Raw genomic sequence first — 23007 nt, forward strand, 5'->3', positions numbered from 1 at the left:
GGGACTGTCCTGTCACAAACAGATTGTTTAATTCAGTGTGCACTGTATTGGGTAGCTTGCTGGTGTGAACGTAACATTTAATGTCTCCTCCTGTTCTTTTCTTTTGTGCTTCTTAGCTGAGGAACAAGTTCATGAAGAAGTTGCCGAGAGACGCCGAGGCCTCCAACGTGCTGGTGGGGGAGGTTGACTTCCTGGACACGCCATTTGTGGCGTTTGTTCGTCTGCAGCAAGCTGTGATGCTGGGAGCCTTAACAGAGGTTCCTGTTCCAACAAGGTGGCTGAGATTCATGTCTAGCTTGTATTGATGAATTGCTGCAGATCAAAGTTTAATGTAGGAAGACGCATCAGTCCAGAATTTCCATGGAGACAGTTGTGCAGGTGCAACTGAAGGTGGCTTATGCATATTTTTTAAGGTTTTTAGAAAGAACTCTGACAGAAATCTGGGAAAAACACACTATAAAAGAGTCAGAAAATATACAAGGAGTGGACTCAATGAAATGGTTAAATATTGTCAGCTATGCGTAACATTTTGTTTTCCCATGTTTTCACCTGCAGTTATACAGAAATCCTGTAATTCAGGTGTTGTCATAAAGCTACAGGAGCTACACTGAGCTGTTGTGCTGTTGTGAGCAAAGAGCCATAAAGCCGTTTATCATCCTGTGGTTCCAGTGTTTCAGTTCTGATGAACTAGTAAACGTTCATTTCCTTCAGGAATTCCTCTGCTATGGAAAAGTGTCTGGGGCGTCACCATTTTGGCCATATTCCAAGTTAACACATTTTCTTTATGTTATAATAAAGCTGGGGTCAGTACTTATGAGTTGTTTGAATGCATGGCTGGTATACGCAGCAGCCTCCCTGCAGTCAGTGACAACATGAATGCTTAAATATGTCCACACCTTAGAAAGCTGTGAATAACAAAGGCGCTTTCTTATGAGATAAAGATGCTGTAAACTTTAATTAAAATTGTCATATTACAATGGCATAACGAGACACCTGAACAGATGCAGATATGACATGAACTTTGAAGTGTATTTTATGGAGTGACAATTATGTTATCTGGTTTTATTGTGGAATTCAACTCCTCAAGGTCAGTAATTCAAATGATTTTTTTCCATTTGCAGATTTTTATTCATCCTGCTTGGACCCAAAGGCAAAGCCAAGTCGTACCATGAAATTGGCAGAGCGATCGCCACGCTGATGTCAGATGAGGTTGGACTGCTGTTAACACACATCATCTTTTTCTTTTAATGCTGAAAGTTCTTCATGTTCTCATACAGGGAAGAATTAATTTTTTTCCATTTTTAGTTGATATTTGCCAATGCATGGACTTTGTAGTTTTAGCATTTTAACTTGCTCTTCTATGCAATAAAAATAGAAAAAAAATGTTACAACGAGCAATAATACTCATTAAAGAAAATCAGAAGTTAGAATTTATTCAGACATGCACTGTAGGCTGTTCATAACCTCTGCAGCTGTACAGTATGTGAAGTGATGCTGCATTACATTGATATTTTATTAATGAAATGCATCTCTGGGGTTTTGCGGAGTGATGGGATCTACATAGCTTCATTGGTGCATTTATAAGTGAATATTGTGCTGTGTTTTTCATACCTGGAGTGTGTAGGATCCCACTCTTTATCCCAAACAGATGCGCTATCACAGTTGGCTGCCTGGTGAGACACTGCATGCTTTGACAGGCTTCTTTCACACTTCAGTGCCCTGTCCTTCTCCGTCTGTGTTCAGGTCTTTCATGACATTGCGTATAAAGCCAAGGACAGACAAGACCTGCTGGCCGGCATCGATGAGTTCCTGGATGAGGTGATCGTGCTTCCTCCTGGCGAGTGGGACCCAGCCATCAGGATAGAGCCTCCAAAATCCCTCCCCTCCTCTGACAAAAGGTCAATAAAAGTCCAGCTTTCTAGTCTGCACTTCCTGATGCTTCTTTGGCTCTTCTGAATGTACAGGAAATGGCAGCTAGTTTTATGTTGCACAAAGTAGACTAGCAGAGCACGTATACGGCACTTAATGTGTGGGAAAGTGATGATTTTTTTTAATTCTGATTTCTTTTATTCTTTGTTGTATCTGTGGATCATCTTCTCATTTCTATTGTTACTTTAAAACACTTCAGAGGATTATAAAAAGTTACAGCAGCCCAGTGGTGTAAGCCTCCGAGAGTAATTTTCATATTATCACCAGCAGTAACAGGATTCAACAATGGAAACACACCGAAAATCAATGCAAGAGTACGTTTAAAAACAACTTTAAGAAAGACTGAAAACTGAGAAGATGATAGAGTACAACGTCTGGCATTAAACATGTAAGACGCTGCAGGTCTGAATGCTGTGTGTGCAGTAAGCACATTATGTTACAGAACAGCAATCGCTGCAGAAATCAGTGAAGTGTGTCCAGGTGTCCAGCAGTGTTCAATTATGAAGGAGCAGCAGTGAGTTTCATTTAAAGCTCAGTAAAGCGTTTCAGCTGCTCGTGTGAATGCTGATCAATCCGGCTGTTCAATCACACAACACCCATCAGGATCAGCTGATGAACAACGCCAGAGAAGAGGCTGCGACAGCATATTGACACGAAGTGCAGGCTGTGTCGACCCAGTAGATATGAGACGTTCACTGACCTGCATCAGACAACTGTGATAAACTGTTAATCAGAGATGAAGAGCCTGCCAGAACTGATGAACACTGTGCGTGTTGTAGGAAAAACATGTACGCAGGAGGCGACTCTCAGATGAACGGAGACATGCCGCATGATGGAGGTCATGGAGGAGGGGGACACGCTGCAGGGGACGAGCTGAAGAAGACTGGAAGGTATGGGATCACAAACAAAACCAAATCTTTTGACATAATAGTTGTTATATGAGACTGGATGGTCATATTCATCTGCCAAGTGGCCGAAAACTGAAGCATCACAAGATTTGCTTGGTATTCCATGTTGGGGAAAATGATCTCTTGTGTGTCTGTTTTCAGGTTTTGTGGGGGTCTCATACTTGACATCAAAAGAAAAATGCCTTTCTTTGTCAGTGACTTCACCGATGCATTTCACATTCAGGCCTTGTCGGCCATTTTGTTTATTTACCTGGGAACTGTGACAAATGCCATCACCTTCGGTGGTCTGCTGGGGGATGCTACAGAGAACATGCAGGTCAGACTGAGAGTTGGACGTGTTATCAAGTTTGTCCAGTGTTTTCCGTTTATGCTCTGAATGACTCCCTAACTGCTCCTCTCCATGAGCGCAGGGTGTGTTGGAGAGCTTTCTGGGCACAGCGATCAGCGGCGGGGTGTTCTGTCTGCTGGCTGGCCAGCCTCTGACCATCCTCAGCAGCACCGGTCCTGTTTTGGTCTTTGAACGGTTGCTTTTCAACTTCAGCAGGTACAGCATGTTCTTCATTTTGTCAGTTTTCCAGACGTCTGGTCACTTTCTAAAACAAAAAACTTGCTTTATTCTCATTTTAACTGTTTTTTTGGTTAAAAAGCCACACTTCATTCCTACCAGTGGCTTTAATAGCATGTAGTAGATTTTGGGCTGTTTTTGAATATTTGTTGGGCCTCTGTTTGTGCAGAGATAATCAATTTGACTACCTGGAGTTCCGCCTGTGGATCGGCCTGTGGTCGGCGTTCTTCTGTCTGGTGCTCGTGGCCACTGACGCCAGCTTCTTGGTTCAGTACTTCACCCGGTTCACTGAGGAGGGCTTCTCCTGTCTCATCAGCTTCATCTTCATCTATGACGCCTTCAAGAAGATGCTCAAATTAGCTCACCACTATCCCATCAACGCCGACTTTAAGATTGATTATGTCACACAATACGACTGCCTCTGCATGGCCCCAGCTGTTCTAGGTGAGATGTTTAACTCCGAGGCTGACATTGGGGGGTGTCTGTGTGTGTGTTGCCAATATCATTTGCCATTTTTCATGAAGCATGTAGCTAGAGGGATAATGACGATTCACATCAGCAATTAGTTTTATTGGCTGCAGAGTTTTAGTCTCTGTCTTTTTTGACCTGAATGACCAGATATTTCTGTGGTGTGATGGTTACTGTGAGCAAAAAACATTTTCTTTCTTTTCTGCTGCTATTGTGACTAAAAAAAAAGTGCTGTTGATGAGACTTTAATACGACACAGCGTGCCTCTATTTTCTTTTCTGATGGAGGGTGGGAGTTAGAGAGAGGGCAGCACTGAATTATTGGTAATCCCCTGCTGCTTTCAAAAATATCTCTTGGACACACACTCACACACACAGACGTAAGCTATCCCCCATGCTGCGCCATGTACAGTACAGTGGATACCAGGAAAGAGGAAACAACAGATGCTTACTTCTGTCGAGTGAGCAGCTGACACATCATCAGAACAGACTAACAGCAAGTCAGGGAAACTCCTGGCTGGCCTTTATCCAAGCATGGCAGTCCTTTGGCTCACACTTTGGTCCAAAGTGAAATACTGTTTAAAATTTAACTACAACATTGGTGGTACTAAGATTAGCTAACATGCTAACTATCACCTGTTACCAAAGCACTCGTTTACCTGTGGAATGTTCCAAAAAGGTGTTTTTTGGCACATATCAGCATATATTTACAAAAATCAATAACGCTGGAAAGTATGCAGTGTTAAAAACTTGTGCTGAGTGTAAGTTTGGTTGTTTTGCAGAGAACAGTACGGACATCATTGGTGATCCTTTAGACGGTACCTCAGTCTGGTACTGGAACAACACTGATCTGGTAAGTTTCCTCTGAGGGCAAAAAGATTTCAGTTCTTTCAGTCATCTTTGACTGTGTTTCTTATTGATCGTCTGTGGTATTTATCATTCACTCGACGCTGTTGTATGATGTCTTCACCGTGGCTCTAGTAAACTGTCGTGCACTGTATATATTTCACTGATTTACTTCAAGCAGTGTTCAAACTGAAGGACTTTGGTCTGACATTCTTGAAGAGCCACAAGTAGAGAGATAAAGAGAAAATGAAAACAGACAGTCGTGTTTGTCGGCTCAACAGTGATACAACGATAAGAGCCTGATAATCACATTGTTTCTAATTTGAGGTTACTTTGACACTGTAATTTGGCAGGTCTTTATCTCTCCACTGACAGTGTGAGACAGCTATCAGTCTGCTCCTCTCAGGCTCGTCAGTACAAGAGTTACGTCACAGTCCTTCACCTTGAAACCCTCTATTGTATCCATCACAGCTTTACTGGAACACCCATTAGCGTGAATTATTGTTTCTATATAATCATGGTGCTGTCTGTTTCCTCCGTGCAGTCAATGAACGCCACATGGTCGTCCCTCACAAAGACAGAGTGCTTGAAGTACAAGGGGGAGCTGGTGGGGAAGGCCTGCGAGTTTGTCCCAGACATCACCCTCATGTCCTTCATCCTGTTCTTTGGCACGTACACCTGCTCCATGTGTCTGAAGAAGTTCAAGACCAGCCCGTTCTTCCCCACCACTGTGAGTCAACCACACAGAGTTACTTTAATCCAACAGGTCATCTGTCGAGGAAATGAAACGTCTGAACGGCAGCTTACAGTGAACTGTTTGTCTTCACCTTCATCCAGGTGAGGAAACTCATCAGTGACTTCGCCATCATCCTGGCCATCCTCATCTTCTGTGGAGTTGACATGCTCGTAGGAGTCGACACTCCCAAACTCATTGTGCCATCTGAATTCAAGGTGAGTCCCTCCCTGCTCAAGTGCTCATGCTCACCACAACGCATTTACCCTGCATTAATAAATTCTTGGCAGAAGATTGAAATCCAAAACACAATCTTGATAAGTCACCTCCTTACATTTATAGTATCATATGACAACAATGCATCTTAGACAAAAAAATAAAATTGCTTGCTGTGATGATTTACATTTTACAAACAGGTTTCAGGTCACTTACAGTGTAACTTGATTTCCATGCTATAGTTACATGAACTCAAAGCAGTAGGCAGGCAGCGGCAGCAGTAGTTAAGGTGATCGGGGGAATGGCAAGCAAATGCATGGTTGTTGGAATTAACAGCATGTTGAAATTAGCTTGAGCAAAACACTGAATCCCAAAAAAGGTCTGTGTAAGAGGAAGTCACATTGGACATAAACACCTGCTAAATGAATGGAATGGGTTTGGAAAATTATCAGCAGAAATATGATTTAGTTTATGAGCTAACAGAAACAGTAAAAGACTGTATTTGTATGTCTGAAGTCCTTAAAAGTAACATTTTCTCTCTGTGTGTTGAGCACAAATGTCACTTTGTCTACTTGACTCCACTTTGAAGTTTTTGTCTTCCCCCCCCTCAGCCAACGAGTACTAAGCGCGATTGGTTTGTGCCCCCGTTCGGAGGAAACCCCTGGTGGGTTTATCTGGCATCGGCTCTTCCTGCCCTGCTGGTCACCATACTGGTCTTCATGGACCAACAGATTACTGCTGTGATCGTCAACAGGAAGGAGCACAAGCTGAAGGTAAAGAAGAATGTGCATTTGAAGCCAGGTGGTCATTTGTGGCCCTGGAGATGAAAGTGTGCGTGAGTGAGGAAGCAGAGGGCTGGGGTCATTTCTGTTCAGTTCTTGAATGATAGATGGAAGGATTTGCATCTCAGGACCTGATCAAAATTTAGTGCAGCATGACGTGGATAGTAATTCACTGTGGAATGCTTGAATCTGTGATGCGTTTAAAACTCAACTACAGCAAAGAAATGTTTCCTTTGTGAGGCGTTCTGTTTGTCTTACCTGATTTATGTGAAGCGAGGATTTTCATGCATTTCCCCACAACAAACTGCAGTGTGTACAGGACACTGGCTACCTTCACACTGTAGTTAAATATTGTTGTCATTCTTCTCACAGGAGTGAGAGATGTTTCATGGCAGTGACTGAACACAGTTGAGCTCACAAAGCAGCTACCTGAGATGTTCAGAGAGTCGCTGCTGGAGCTGACCAATGACTTCTTTGATTTCAGTGGTGTGAGAAACGGGCCAATCATTTCGGAAAACTTTATATAAATAATCATTACATGATTGGACCATGTAAGAGCTGTCTGCTGGGTTTTAGGTTTGCCAGTGTCTGCAGACGTGCATACTGTCAGTGCCTGAGGAAGCACATACATGACCTTTGACCTTGTGCTTGTTGTCTGTACCAGAAAGGGGCAGGTTACCATCTGGACCTGTTCTGGGTGGCCATTCTTCTGATCATTTGCTCCTTCATGGGTCTGCCGTGGTACGTGGCCGCCACCGTTATCTCTATAGCTCACATTGACAGTCTGAAGATGGAAACCGAAACATCGGCTCCTGGAGAGCAGCCGAAGTTCCTGGGTGTGAGGTAAGACTGCTGCAATATGTTAGAGGGCGCATACCGTAAACTGAGCCTGTCATCAAGAGATAATGTTTCCATTTTTCATCTGGATCTGGATCCACGTCAAAATGCACATAATGACAGACCATCACACTGATGGCAGCTAGAATATTTTACAGAACACCAAAGCCCTGTTAGAGTGTTGTGAGGGAGTCAGATTCAGGAGAAGTGATTCATAGTGAATTAAGTTTACCCTGTTACTCTAGCACCATCTATAGGTGAGATACCAACAAAATACAGAATCGCTCTGAGAAGTTGTGTGCACCTGTCATCAATGTTTGGTTGCGGTTGTTAAATTTGGCAGGCAATGCAAGTACATAGTAAACTTTAAAGGGCAGAAATGTGTGTGGTCTGTACTGAAAGATTATCTTTGAACCAAGCAATCCAGGAAAAAAGAAATTTGCTTTCACCAAAACAAAGTTCAAAAGTTATGAGTCGATACATGAGCAGATCTGTTAACGGTATGAATCACTTCTTTGGCCCCAGTTTTTAAAGGACAAATCTCTCTGCTGTCCCTCAATGACTCCATGTGCTCCAGTTAAGAACCATCATTGGCAGTATTATTTGCCGGTGTGATTTGCCAGGTTTTGCTTTTGTGCTTATTAATTAAAGTGGCTGTGAGAGCTCAACACACTGCAGCTTAAGACAACACATGGAGACAAAAGACAAATTAAGAAAACATCTTCACTAATCTGACAAGACATGCACAGCATTCAGAAAAAAAAAAACACTGCTATTTTTTCTATTTTGGGATGTTTCCTCCATTTCCAGATGTTGTCTTAACTGCTTGTTTTTTTGTCTATTTGCATGATGGTAGAGACATGTTGTGATTTCCTTCCTGTTTCTCGAGGGATTTTTGGTTTGTTTTCATGTCTGTTTGGTGATGTCCTCCAGAGGCTCCTGATGTGTCAGCTGTAAGCTGAACTAACAAACTCTTCTCTTGCAAGACACTGAAGCATCTACACCAACTCTGAACTTCCTGCAAATGTTGGGATTGTCTTTGTTTTGGGAAATGATTGACATCCTCTAGTAATCAGAACCATTATTAACGCTTTTCTGGGACTTTATTATTGTAGATAAAAGATATAAATATACCAAACATTCACATTTTGTTCTTGTATAACTGTATTGTTTTCCCTCTCTTTTTCGCAGAGAGCAGAGGCTCACTGGTGTGTTTGTGTTCATCCTGACAGGACTGTCTGTATTTATGTCTCCTATTTTAAAGGTAATTAATTATTCATCAGTCATCTTGAATAGCTTAAACTTGAGAGACTGAGCTGTGTCAGATGTGAAATGTCACTCTGTGACAGATCTGACTTTTATTATTTAAGATGACATTGTGCCAAATGCAAATGCAGTTATTTTAAGAGTTTAATGTATGAACCACAAAAGCATCTCTCAGAATGACAGCTACATCAAAACACAATAACTCAAACAGCTTCACAGTGACAGGCAAAAACAGTTTGATCTGGTAATAGTGGCCGTACCATATAAGAGAGTAGTTTGCTCTTATTATGAAGAGGACATAAAATGAAATGCACATGACTAAATAAGGTAATTGGCCTCATCTTACCAGGTTTATTTTGTGGGTTCTCTTTGAATGACTGTTTCAAAATAAATAAATAAAAAGAAGTTGTAAATTCTAATCAGGCAGTCCACAAACCTCAATACTAAACTTTCCAGTTGGCTGCAGTCCATGTGTGTTGAGGTCAGAGGTCAGTGGAGCACAAAATCTGAGTATAGATTAACTCCTACTGTAATTGTACAAAATATGGGATTATCACACTCATTAACCCACATGAGCTGCTCCCGAGAGACCCATTTCATTCCTAACGTCTAACATTTTATTATGAAAAGATCTGAGTTGTAGTGAGTAAGAAGAACAGAGTAATTTGTAACCAAACCTGTGGATGACAAATGGTTCTATCAAAACAGTTACCTCAGCAACAAACCAGTTAATCCTACAGAACCCTTGCTTCTCCAGGTTAGGTTGTAATGTTACATTAAGATGACCATTTTGGATGATATCAACTCTAAATAAACATTCTTGAAGCAGCTTTACTTAACACTGAATGGCCGATTGGTGTTGTTCCATATTAGCTGTCAATATTTTGCTTCTGTTGTTCATTTCAGACAAACAGTTCTATCTTCTGACAATGTGTTTGGAAATTCATGTGCATTTATTTATTTGTTTTCCCTGTTTCACCTAGTTTATTCCCATGCCTGTGCTGTATGGAGTCTTCCTATACATGGGAGTCGCCTCTCTCAATGGAGTGCAGGTAAATGTTCCATAGATTTTCTTTTTTTCTTCATGAAATAAAATGATTAATGAGGAGTTTATGGCAAAAGAAACTAATATGATCAAACTATTATTATTACCTGACACAGGTCGTGTTCATTGTATTTGCAGGTCAAATTTTGAGGCTGACCTCCGAAATTTTAACTTTCTTAATCAAAAGGAGCCTCTGAGTATGCAAGAAACAATGCATGCCAGTGAGCAGCTGTTTCTCCAGTACACTTGTGCATGCAGTGTATCCTGTCATGTGTGTTTCTGACTTTATGTGTCTGTAGTTTATGGATCGTCTCAAGCTGCTCCTGATGCCAGCGAAGCATCAGCCAGACCTGGTTTACTTGCGACACGTTCCCCTCAGGAAGGTCCACCTGTTCACCTTCATCCAGGTCCTTTGCTTGGCTCTGCTCTGGATCCTCAAGTCCACTGTGGCTGCCATAGTATTCCCTGTCATGGTAAGAGAGCCTCATATTAAGATTCAGCCAATAAGACTTGTGTTGAGTCTTGCACTGGCTGGATATTTTTTAGGAATCTAGTGGCCTTCATCAGCACAATGATTTTGCACAGTTGTTATCGGGTTGTTATCATGTGACCTTAGTGTAACAGGTGCATATCCATTAATGAAGGCCATGAAGGCTAGAACTGAAAGCTCCAAAAAATTTCCACCATGGATCAACTTTATGTCAGTCTGCTATTTCAAAGGTCAAAAATGAACGGTCAAGAATAAAAGCTTATTTTAATTTTAAGGTTTTTTTTTTTTCAGTGTGGCCAGCAACCAAAAAATAAAACACTTATAATAATTTCATAATGATATGAGAAGAGAAAAGAACATGAAGTTGGGCATATTTGCAGCTGTAATCAGCAGTTGGTTGGTTTTTCCTTCAGTTTTCTGTCAGTCCAGTGAAATCAATCAACAGGTCACTTTAAAGGACGAGTGTGAGCAAGCAGAGATGAAAGCAGCTCAATCCAGTCAGCTTCACATGATCAGACTGAAACACTCTGCTAACGTAAATGAAGCTTATCATTTGTCCTCAGAGGATCGTTTCTGTGAATGATAAACCGGTGACGATTGTCATGGTGATTCACATAATTACTGTTCAGGGTCACAAATGCAGCACTCATTATACAGTTTATTGTATTTGTAATGGCACTTTGTGTTGTAGTTATTGTTTTTTGGCAGGAAGTGACTGTTAAACTCACAAACCGTAAAACACAGTGTTTCATAAATTAAAAAGGTCACCAGTGTATAAACACTATCATTTAGTAAGTGTGATGTGTTAAAATTCATTCATCATTTGTGTTATTAAAAACTACCTGAAAATACAGAATTTTAAAAACACTGGATGTTCTGAGTCCAAAGTATATTGGACCAAGAATCAGTTTATGACACTAGCTTTTGTACTATAATGTGTTTATAATATAATTATATATATTTACATATAATTTGTATTCATGTCTTTTAATGTGAAGGGCTCCACAGACCAGGCTGATTATTTTTTAATCACACCAGTTCAAAAAATGTCTCCCAGTTCACTCTGATCCTCATGTTCTTGTGCTTCAAGATCCTCGCTCTGGTAGCCGTCAGAAAAGCGATGGACTACATGTTCTCCCAGCATGACCTGAGCTTCCTGGATGATGTCATCCCAGAGAAGGAAAAGAAGAAGAAAGAGGACGAGAAGAAAAAGAACAAACAAGGCAGCATAGACAGCGACGGTGAAGACGTAAGGGATTTGAGTTTACAGCCTCACTTGAAAGCAACAAGCTTGTATCTTTGTACAAACAAGCAAATGCCTTACTTTTCTCCAGTTTGGTCATTTGTGTTACATGACAGCCCACTCCCAACTCCCCCCAGCCCTGCCCCCAACTCTTCCTTTGCAGCAGCATGTACCGTTTGAGGGTTTATCCACTGGCTAACCAATATCCAGCTCTACAGAGTCCTTCATGCAACTGCTTTCTCATGTCGTGGAGTTGTCTTTCCTTCATTTTCAGTTGGTGTAAGATAGTTCCCCCAATGAGTGTGTGAAAAAACTCCCAGGCCGACATCAGGGGGTTAAATTATTATTAAATGGGAGAAGTGATGAGGAATTGAATTGATGGATCCACAGATTCAAGATGCATCACCACTTCCTGTTCTGGTCAATTGTTTGTATTTTTCAGAGGATGTTTCCTTTAAAGAAAGCGCTCATGAATGAATGTTGACAGCAAAGGTCGTCACACGTTTAGTAATTAATGCATGCATGTGTGTGCGTACTGATGCTCACTCACTCACATCCCCAGAGGTCCCGTCTCAGGATGTGTGTTTCCTCTCTCCTACAGTCTGACTATCCTTACAATGAGAATGTTCCCAGCATTAAAATCCCCATGGACATGATGGAGCAGGAGCCCTTCTTAGGTGATAAGGCCTCTGACAGTGAGTAGACCCGAACTACCTGCAGCACCAGAGGAAAACTTCCTTTCCCTCCACCCGACTCTCCTGCTGAGCTTGTTTCTAATGACGTTTTCTGTTAGAGTGGATGATGTGATGCCTATTTATTTGTCACTCACTGCATGATTTTAACATTTTTTTTCCTTCTTTGCCTTTCTCTTTCTTGTGTTCCAAACATGCATGGAGATAACTCACTTTCTTCTCCTTTTGATCTTTTCTCTTGGATTCTGATCTTCCAGTAATAGTGATTTTGATCTTTTCCCTTCTGACTTTTTGCTTCCTTACCTAACCCCTTTTTCTTCCGTTTACAATTTCAACCGATCTCTTTCAAATATTCAATGTTGATTTCATGGATATTGTTTTTCCTCAAGGGTTTTTGTTAATAGCGACGCTGTGTCTGTGCACTTGTTCTTACAGCTTGATGTAAAAGATCCCTCACTCTAGCATGGAACACTTGGTGCCTTTTATTGTATACAGTTATGCTAACTAGTTTGCAAAAAACAAATAAGAACAGCTAATTGAACAGTTTAAACCTGTTGTTATGAAGCTTTTCAGTTTGATTTTGACACTTCTTATCATCATTCCCGAGCTAATGTCCAAAAACTTACAGATACTGAACACCATTATACAGTACGTTAATCCATCCAAACCCTTGTAGCAGCTACTTTCCTCCTTCTGGTTGAGAGTTTTGAGAGGGTTGGTCAGTGAAATCGGAATACATGTCAAACTTTAAAGCATGTGTCAGAGGAGACTGAACACATTAGCTCGGTTACATGCGCACTAATGGTTTTTTATTGTTCTTCCACAGGAGAGAAGTCCCCATCATTCCTTGAACGACACACATCGTGCTGAGCATCTTCGCTACTACCAAGCCAGCTATTTGTCCAGGTGAGATGTGAGTGTGTGTGTTTGTGTGTGTGAACGAGTGAAGGGCACACATGTCGTGTACAGTTCAGAGTCTGAGCACTGATCTGCTTACCTAACAGCCCAAACCAAAACTAAATATAACTGCCACTGATTTTCTCTTTGAATTCATTCATGACTGTGGCATCAAAGGTCACAAAAATGTCAGAAGGCGAACTAACTAGCTAACATGTAATGCTAGTCTGAACTTTAAAGGTCATCTGGGCTAATTAACTTATATGTGGCTGAACTGCATTTTTTCAGTGACAAGCAGAGACGTCACATTTCAGCTCAGACATCTCGCTTCTCTCTCTCCAGACTTTAAAACTGTAGTATCTGATTTTTTTTTAACCACTTGGGCGCAGCGGAAACAAGTTGTGAACCCAACACTGATACATCATCACCTTTAAGTATGATTAGTGAACCTTTTAGCAAATGGTCACTTATTTACACATCCAGCAGTTACATTATCATTCATGAAGAGTCATGATGAATAGACTACCTGATAAATGAATTATCATGTATGGCCACTTGATGAATGTAAGTCCAATATTCACTCTCTTTTAGCTCTGTTTTGGGTCTGTATCAACCAAAATATCTGGCTCTTCAGCTGCTAAATGTTCCACACTATTCATCAACTAGTTGCTAACTTTTACCTAGCGGTTAGCTTGCAGTGAGAGTGAACCAAGTCGAGTAAAGTCAAGGGGAGCAACAGATTCTTGACATCACGAAAGGAGTTGTTTCTACTCATAAACCTACATGTGGTTTTCACATTATCAGCTGATGAATTTTTATTATGATAATATCCCTTAGAACAACTTAATTTTACTCAGCCAGAAAAACTGTTGTTCCATGAAGTGTGATGTATATGCATTGTGGACATTTTTTTGCCTCTCTATTTGTGTTTTTTGGAAAGCTGAGTATGAGGGGACTTGACATACAACAAAGGTCTCTGGTCAGAAACGACTAAGTGTTGTTGCAATTACATCACAAGCCTTAGAGCACCAATCAGGTGAAATTGGATAATCTTTCTCAAGGCACACTTATGTGCCGTGGCACAGTGGCTGGGAAACACTGTTTTAGAGGAGACAATCAGCCTCAAAGAGGCAGAACAAGCCTTGTGTTTGGGCCAAATATTTAGAGCAATGACTGTGAAGCTCAAGAAGAGATTATGTTTCTTCATCACAGCCACAACATCTCCTGATGACCAGGATCCAAGGGTCATATTTTGTTCCTGTATTACCCCATCTGCTCTGTTATTGTCGGGACAGTAATGACGGAGGAGGATTAGTGTTTGACGATGTGTGAAAAGCAGGCCAACAAGCGACAAAAGATTTCTTTTCTTGTAATTTGCATTCAGCCTGAGAGATCAGGCTGATGGACTGGCGTTTGTTCACATGGCTGGTGACTATTCTACAGACTGAGGTGGAAGAAATATTTAGATCTTTTACTGAAGTAAAAATAGCAATATCACACTGTAACAATACGACAAGTAAAAGTCCTTCATTTAAAACATTACTTCAGTCAAAGTACAAAAGTATCAGGCAGCGGAATGGCTACACTACATGTGATTATTAACTCTGCAACGTTACTATAGATATTGCATCTGTTCGAGGTGGAGCCAGTTTTAACTACCATACTTTAAAATTTTACATAGACAACCTGTAATCTAATCTCAAAAGTAATGCAAGTTATCAGATAATTAAGTGGAGTAAAAAGTTCAGTATTTCCCTCTGAAATGTCATGGAGTAAATATATAAATTAGCTTAAAATAGAAATACTCAAAGTACAAATACATCAAAACTGTACTTCAATACAGTGTACCTACCCTTCACGATCTACTAGCCTTTTCACTATCTTTTGAACTATTTTATTTTCTATGTGGCAGTTGATAATATTGATAAATGACTTTAATTGGCTCAATGCTGTTCAAAGAAACGGCTTTAATCTCTTAGTGTGACTGGACATTCTGATAAAAAGACTGGAAATCAGACTGGAATAGTTTGATCTCATGTTACTTTAAAGACCTCTGCCTTTCAAGTGATCTGGGCACGTGTCCATTAGAGTCAGTGACATTGGACAGGGCATGAACTGCAGCGATGCTGTGGTAGTGATGACATTACGCTGCCCCTGCCCCTCTAAAACTAATCCTGTCTCCTCTAAGACTGAAGCCAAATTGCTTTTGACCTTATACACACTACACAGCAGAAACCGGAATTATTACAAACACCCAGACATCACAACAGCCAACAACAAGGTACATGTTCAATGTAAGATCCAACCGCTCCACCCCTAAGGTTCAACTCAATCAATGATACTACACGACTCAGTGCTAGCAGAACTGTCAGAGACATGTAAATCTGCTCTGAGCTGATTCTCCTCATTGATGTTCAAGAAGCAGTCATCTAGAAACAAGAGCACATCAATCACACCAGCGGAGGATTTCAATCAAGAATACAAAGGAAGACGCTTTTCTCTAAGGGATTTTGCTCATCTATAAACTACAAGTACAGACCCTGAATACTATTTAATCTTACTTAACTCTCATCCCTGTATAGTCAATAGCTTGTAGCTACAGCCAGCAGGCAGTTAGCTTAGCTTAGCACAAACACTGGAAGCAGGTGGAAACAACTAGCATGGCTTTGCCCAACAGTAACAAAATCCACTCGTCAATGTGTCTAAAGTTCATCAATCATGTTTGTGTAATCTGAACCAAAAATAAGATACTTGTATACTTTGTGTGTGTGTGTGTGTGTGTGTGTGTGTGTATATATATACTTTGTGGTTGTGGTTTTACGGGGGGGTTATGAGCTAGACTTGGACAGAACCAGGCAAGCTGTTTCTCCATGCTTCAAGTCATTATGCTAAGCTAAGCTAACAAGCTACTGGCTCCAGCAACATATTTAGTGTACAGACATGAGAGTATTGATCCTTTCATGTAACTCTCAGCAAGAGAGCGAATAAATGAAGCATGGCACAAGTTCAGGCAGGCCACAGAGGTCAAGCTCATTTGGCCTTCTGGCTTCATTGGCTGATGGCTCAGCTGAGCTTAAACCAGTCCACATCAGCTGACAGCTCAGATGATTCTCTGCTTCACTCCTTATTGGCACATCAAACAGAGCACTCTATTTAAGCTGTCACAGCCTGCTTACCCTCGCTGCTCCCCCTGCAGGCCGTTTAAAAACCCACCTCCACCCCAGCTCCACCTTTTAAGTTATGTCTGACTTGATCTGCTGTACCTGCTTACAGCCATTCCATGTAGGCACATGAAAGCACAGAGAGGACATCTCTCTGCTTCAAGCTTTTCATGTAAGTGAGTGGAAGGGCAGGGAGGTCCCAGAACAGAGCCATACCGCCAAATGTAATGTATGCAGTGTTAATAATATACTTTGACTAAAGTGGTCCTGACTGAAGTGTATTTCCCCAAAACGTGAAGCTGGTCCTTTAATGTAAGAATATTCTTCACCAAAGCATACTGCATGTCCTAACAACAGATGTGTTTGTGTTTCAGCCCTGAGATGAGTCCGCTGAAGTCTGTGCCTCAGATTAGAATAGACATGGACCCAGATGATGATAATTCATTCTACTGGAGGGGCAGAGGATCTGAAACGTCGCTGTAGGGCACCAAACCACTGCAGCACCTGCAAGACACCTCGCTCTTTTACTTTCCTTTATTTCGTTGTTCTTTTTAACTCCAAAATCCTTTCCACGGTTTTAAGACTTTGTTCTGAATGCAGAAGAAAAAGGAATGCAGCAAGGGGGAAAAAAGCAGTCTAACACTACGATACACTTCTAATAATGAAGCTATTTTAAAACCATCTCTCTCCTCACAGTCTCGTCTTGTTGGTATTGTTCTCACAGCTCCACAGTAAACAGACTCAAACACTGTTAAATGTAACTCGGTACTACTCTTCTATGCAACTCATCCCACAGTAAATGCTGCAGCTCCCTCTGACCACGCATGGAACGTCCTCCCTGTCCTTTTTATATAAATATATATATAAATATCATCTGTCTGATTTTTTTATATAAATGGAATTACTCTAATAACATTTTCCTGTAGCAGGAAAATTATGTTTTTATAGCTCTACCTCTTGTTTTAGATCAATTGCTTATTATGAACAAATGCAACATGTTGATTTTTGACGCAGCATGGGGTTTTGATATTTTCTCTCTGTCCTCTTGTAGAGTTGAAATGATTCAAGAGATTCACTGTATTATAGCGTGTGAAGGAAATGTGTGCAAATAGATCTCTGAAGCTAATTAACAGTTAATTCATGCATATTTGTATGTGCAGATGAGGTAAATATTTTTGTTATCACTTTTTGATGCAGTTCTGATTGCTTCACCTTCTCTTTCTAATTTTCTGAATCTTTCTTTCACGTGTTCATTTCAAAGCTTTTGTTACTTGTTTAAATTAAATCATACATTTCTTTATCTTTTCTTTTGTTTTCCTTTTTTTTTTTTAATGATTTTGCTGTGTATGTTGGTAACCTTTTGTTATGACTTTCATTTTTTTTCCCATTGTGGTTAGAAAACAGTTCAGCGATACATAATCACCCGATTTTCCTCAGCCAAACTTAAACTCTAACTAGGAGTGCATATCATATAATTGCTTGTGCTGCACAAACTACTTTACCTAAGTGGCTTATAAGAGATTGATCCAGACTGAAATTCTTATGGTAATGATAAGACAAATGAGAAGGGAATCAAATCCATGTAAGCTCCATGCAGTGGGACAGCTTCAGTCCACAGCAGGTTTGTTTCTTTTTATCTCAGCTGCTGTGGGAATTATCTGATGTGATAATGGGATCACAGATTTTTTTTTTTCGTTGTTATTGTTCTGTACATTAAAGGTTTATGATCTTATCTTAATACAATGCTCACAGGCCATACTGAGGGAGGTATTGGTCACTGGTATCATTCTTCTTGTCTGCAACATGATCCCTTCATAGAGCGACTAAGCTGAAAGCCTGAAGTCTGCAGCTTATCTGTGTTGAGCAGGTAATTAACCTTGCTCCAATTAGACAGGTATTTTCTCGACTTGCTAGTATATATGGGCACGCTAAAGTAGTTCACGACGTGTTTCAAAGCATCGTTTTGATGCACATTCAATGATGTCAAACCATTGAAACCCTTCTTTCAGAGTTTCTGCATAGTTTAGTGGAGCAGAAAATGAAAGATGTGTCATATTAAAAGACTGTCATTTTAGAGGATAATCACTTGATTTGTCGAAGTCAGACTGCTGAAGTCTTTGTCTTTTACAGTGTAGTCGCATTAGGAAGACATTGTTGTCAGTGATTAGTAACTCTCTCAGTATTACATATGTGCGAGCATGTGAGTGTTATGTTAAAACAGCCTTCCACGGAATCCAAACTCATCCTTCAAACAAAACATCCACAGTCATTTTCAGCACTACAATGACACCCAAGAAGCACAAACGTCATATTCCTTTCATTTTTCTACTTCACAGCCTTCCATGCAGAGTGGCCAGCGAGTCCACTGTCACATACAGAAAGAGTCGAGCTTCTCAAATCTGACAGCTTGACTTCTATTGGCCAGTATTACCTACAGTACAACAAGCCAGAATGGCTCCTGAAGCACTGTTTGTCATTACAGTATCCCCACTTTATCTCAAAAGGGAACACTGAAGCACTTTCTCACTTGACTTCTCAAGTCTTAAGTGGGTCACAAATGTAATTTTAAACTAGAGGTCCTCTGTCTCAACACCACTATAAAAATAAATTCAAACTGTGTGAGAAATGAGCCGCCTTCGTCCTCTGCAAACCATGTACATACAGCAAAGGCACGTCGGCTAAAAGTCAGTTTGTATGGTCACAGTCGTTGTGTTTAATTTGCTTTTGTCAGTTTGTTTCAGTCCATCAGCCGAAGTAACAATTTCATTTCTACTCCACATCAGTGTTCGAGCCGTCAGCAGCAGAGAGCAGAAACGAGTGTGACTTATTGTCTGAGATGTGTTGTGTGTGGAGGTGTTAGTTTCAAGCGTGTTGTACTGTGTAAGCACGTCGGACAAAAATCCACAACATGAAATGCTGTTAATTTTAGCGTACAGAATACTGACACGTTTTTTTTGTTCTTTTTTTTTTTTTTGATTAACTTTTTGTGACTTTTTAGAACAGGTGAAATGGTTTATTTTAGAATTTCTATTTTTCAAATGAAATGTATATTGAAAATAAACAGAATGATCAAACAGTGATGGTGTGCTGCTTTTCAGTCTTAGTGGAAAACCTGCAAGGTTGTATGAAATAAGAGAAATAAGTCAATGCTGAAACTAGCATCGTCAGCTACACTTTAAATTACAGTTCATATCATCTTATGCTGTAATTAGAATGACAAAAAAAATGTATATATATTGTGACTATGCAGTCACATAAACTGCTAACTATTTTGCCACAGAATGAAAAATGCATTTTTAAGTAGAGCTGAAATGATCAGCCAATCAAATATTCTGACTATTTTTTGTAAATTGCTCAATAGTTTAAGTTACATTTTTTAGGCAAAAATGCCAAATAATCTCTACTTCTAACCCTTTGATTATGAGAATTTGCTGTTTTTTCTTTGTCTTAGGTGGCAGTAAATCAGTTTAGGGGTTTCTAGATGGTTGATTGAACAAAACAAGCTACATGGAGCCTGAGCTTTAGGAATGTCTACATAGTACATAGTCTATTCATCATGAATCAGTTTAGTTTGGCTACTACTCACAGTTAACAATCACACTTCAAATATGTGTGTTTCTATTCAACATAATATCAGGGGAGAGCGCGAACGCAGTCCCCCACTACCAGAAATTATGCAGTCGAGATTCCCACATTTGGGGAATTCGCAAAGGTCAGCACAACCTAGAGTGCAATGGCTGAGCCTCGCCTTGGGTGAACCACCTTCTTGATCATGGTGTCTCCCCTGCCAGGTAAGTATGAGTTGTACAAGTGGAAGACAAGCAAGGCTTTCACACACACACCACCCACACTCATGGTGCTGACAATCTACAAAATGACCAAAACCAGAGGATATGGAAGGTTGTGTGTGAACCTGCAGGGATTTCATATACAAGAAACATGTGGTGACAAAGAGTTTTCCCCTTTTACTTGATAACTAATGGATATATTTCCAATACTGCAATGCTGTATTCCCACAGTAAAAGCTAACCTAAAATCACCAGCTGTATCTACAGCTCAAAAGCAAGTTCAAGTGTGCTAAAGTTAATCATACTGCAATCAAAGGTTGTTTGATCCACATGTAAAATTCACCAAAGAGAAAGAAACAACAACACACAAATCACACTTTTACCCCCTCAAATTACAGCCACTTCCTGTTCCTTTGTTTGCTGCTGGTGGGAAACTGACATTGTTGCTACCTCCTGCCACCTCCTGGTGTGGAGTGTGAACAGTTGGTCATCTTCACAATCCAATTTTTAAAATGCACACAAAATGCTAAATCAACACCTCTCCAAAAACTGTACATTATTGCAGTCATGTACACACACACACACACACACACACACACACACACACAAATAATGTGTGTGTGTGTGTGTGTGTGTGTGTGAGAGAGAGAGAGAGAGAGAGAGAGAGAAAGAACCATGCAGTCAGAATACTCCCTTTAAGAAAATAAGCAGAAGAAAAGTCAGCAACGAGGCCACCCACAGATTAAATGCCACCAGACAGTCTGGGACTTGACAAATGTACGTCTGTTTTCACGTTCTCAGTAACTGTGGAAAAGGCAGAGAAACACAGTACACATATCTCTGAAGCTTCTCTATCTTGACTGAAGAGTATTCATGCCCTTTTCAACCATATACCAGTTCTGACATTACACACAGCATTGTAGGAAAGCACGACCACCTTAAAATCCCAGAAATATTACAAAACACATTTGCAAGATCATACCCACCACAAAACTCAGTTAACTTGAAATCATTATTTCATTTTCCACAGTATGAGGGGGGTGCACCGTTCCTGGAGATACTGCAATACCAGGTCGATGCGTGGAGTGGACGGAGCAAGCCCCTATTCCATCTCCCTGTTCTAAAAATCAATTTAATATATGGTCCCCGGATAGGGGACGTATCAGATATTAAACTGATAAGAACAGATACTACACTTGATCTTAGCCAAAAGGCCGAGAAGCGATACCGATTACCTCGAGGAATGGGCGAGCCATTCTCATTACTATGACTTTCACTTATGGTTGAAAATACTTTGAATAATTAAAAAAAAACACACACACACAAAAAAAAGTGTAAAAGCGTAATTTGACCTTTTATGACTCGTCAGCACCCAAAAGCACATTCTATCGGACACTTTAGCCACGTAACAGCATGACCGTGAATACAGATTAAGACTATTTCGGGTCACATGACATGCTTCTGCCCAATAAGCCACCACTACGAATTGGCATTTTAAAATCCAATTTGTAGCTTTAGTGGCGGTAAAATTATTTGTCTGTTCAGTTACCTTGTATGATTGACAATAAGTAAAACTATGTCGAACAACAGGATCGCATGCGTGGATGAAAATTAACAAAATACATATAGCTTCACTAGTACTTTCGCCAAGATAAATTGGGCTCTGTCTCCCTCTGGTGAGAGAAACTATGAAGGGAACCGCACTCAGGCCTGAAACTTCAAATAAGAGCCATATCCTTTGCATTCTACTGAAATACACATTTATATATTGGCAATTCAACGTCAGAGCCCGTTACAATCTGAGCAAATGTGTAAAATCACAAATATCACTGCGGGGTACAATTAAACTATCGATATGTGGTCAGGAGCACCACAACGCATCAAGATAGCGACACATCTGTTTCAACTTCCGGTATGTATTCAAAATAAAGGTTGTAATGTCAGCGTTTCATGTCCTGTATGTGTAAGTTGATAAGCAAAATGACATAGACGAATCAGTAAAATGTGTTAAGCAGCCGTTCAATTGACATCTGCAATTGAAATTACTTTAACTGTGAGAACAGACATGCAACCCTAGGCTACAAATTCACAAACTAATTCAGACTTTTTACGCGAACTCCAAGTGACTGTGAACTTCGGCACTGCACTACTAGACTACCTGATGCAGCACTGTATTTCGGGAGAACCCCAACACTTAATAATTAGCTTTACTCAACAGCAACGACATAAGGAAAGGATGTTATTGGTGAATACTCTCAGCTTATGAGTCACCTACTGCAACGCCAGTTACCGGTAGTCCAGGTGGGCGCTTCCTTCAAGGGCAAATTGGCTAGTGATTTACTTGGCATAAATGTGAAAGCAGAACAACTTTCCACAGCAACTCAGTACTTAACACAACCCACATCTTCCAACTTTAGTTAGCATATCTGTCAACCGAGCCTCGCCTGACAACTTTAACATTAGCATATCAGTTAGCCTAGCATGGCGGTTACGTTAGCGGCATAAAACGGACCTCTCAATTCAAACATTTCGACGACAAGCAAACGCTAAAACAGTCCAATGAACACGACCAGTAGAGTCAAAAGACCGGGAGGACTCATAAACAAGACACGGCCTTCAAAGAGCTGGTAATGTAAAGGCATTAACCTACCCGAAACTGTCATCCCAACGACGGTCACTATCGACGATTACTAAATGAGGCCTGACACCCGCCTCAGTGTAACTTAACGTGAACGTGAAAGACGTTTACTACAAGTTACCAGCAGGGGGGGGGGGGGGGGGGGACTATTTCCCTGATAAATCACTCTATAATAAACTTGAGAGATGTATTAATCAAGACAGTTACCGTTTCATGACATTTGAAATAAAATGTAATGCTCTTCAAGAGTGCCCGTTGCCAAAATAGCTTTAGCATCTTATTTACGGCGTTCAACAGATTCAATGTTAAGATAACTGATTAATTCCAGCGTAACTAGAGTTACGACTATTGTGATTTTATGCGTTTTGTCTTGGAGAATTTGGTGAACAACAGCTTACCATAAGTACGCGTAGTTCACTTAGAGCATCGCTCAGCCGAACGGTGGCTGAATTCATGCTTTTCCCCCCTGAATTATTTCGTTGGCCCTCTCAGAAATGTTGGCTC

At 40.6% G+C, this 23007-nt stretch overlaps 1 protein-coding gene and 2 non-coding genes across 7 annotated transcripts in view; 1 reads left to right on the top strand and 2 right to left on the bottom strand.

The window, feature by feature from the left end:
* slc4a4a (solute carrier family 4 member 4a) overlaps window positions 1–19155 on the top strand; it is a 54395-nt gene extending 35240 nt beyond the window's left edge. For 3 of the 5 annotated variants that reach the window (XM_076731745.1, XM_076731742.1, XM_076731744.1), the window contains 19 exons: window positions 117–274; window positions 1122–1209; window positions 1744–1898; window positions 2709–2819; window positions 2979–3153; window positions 3248–3381; window positions 3572–3846; window positions 4652–4722; window positions 5260–5445; window positions 5553–5666; window positions 6276–6437; window positions 7111–7289; window positions 8475–8547; window positions 9533–9601; window positions 9894–10067; window positions 11175–11333; window positions 11929–12022; window positions 12846–12925; window positions 16452–19155. In XM_076731745.1, the coding sequence (XP_076587860.1) occupies window positions 117–274; window positions 1122–1209; window positions 1744–1898; window positions 2709–2819; window positions 2979–3153; window positions 3248–3381; window positions 3572–3846; window positions 4652–4722; window positions 5260–5445; window positions 5553–5666; window positions 6276–6437; window positions 7111–7289; window positions 8475–8547; window positions 9533–9601; window positions 9894–10067; window positions 11175–11333; window positions 11929–12022; window positions 12846–12889 (2421 nt within the window). In that variant the 3' untranslated portion in view covers window positions 12890–12925; window positions 16452–19155. The remainder of the gene's footprint in view (window positions 1–116; window positions 275–1121; window positions 1210–1743; window positions 1899–2708; window positions 2820–2978; window positions 3154–3247; window positions 3382–3571; window positions 3847–4651; window positions 4723–5259; window positions 5446–5552; window positions 5667–6275; window positions 6438–7110; window positions 7290–8474; window positions 8548–9532; window positions 9602–9893; window positions 10068–11174; window positions 11334–11928; window positions 12023–12845; window positions 12926–16451) is intronic. The other 2 variants (XM_076731743.1, XM_076731740.1) reach the window with 1 other exon arrangement.
* Window positions 19156–19711: 556 nt separating this feature from the next.
* Window positions 19712–19876, bottom strand: LOC143321540 (U1 spliceosomal RNA). The gene has a single exon (XR_013077222.1). It is a non-coding gene; the product is annotated as a U1 spliceosomal RNA (small nuclear RNA).
* A 1024-nt stretch (window positions 19877–20900) lies between these two features.
* Window positions 20901–21091, bottom strand: LOC143321542 (U2 spliceosomal RNA). The gene has a single exon (XR_013077224.1). It is a non-coding gene; the product is annotated as a U2 spliceosomal RNA (small nuclear RNA).
* Between the last annotated feature and the right edge of the window lie 1916 nt (window positions 21092–23007).

This window comes from Chaetodon auriga, chromosome 5 (assembly GCF_051107435.1).
Source record: "Chaetodon auriga isolate fChaAug3 chromosome 5, fChaAug3.hap1, whole genome shotgun sequence".
Taxonomy (NCBI): Eukaryota; Metazoa; Chordata; class Actinopteri; order Chaetodontiformes; family Chaetodontidae; genus Chaetodon; species Chaetodon auriga.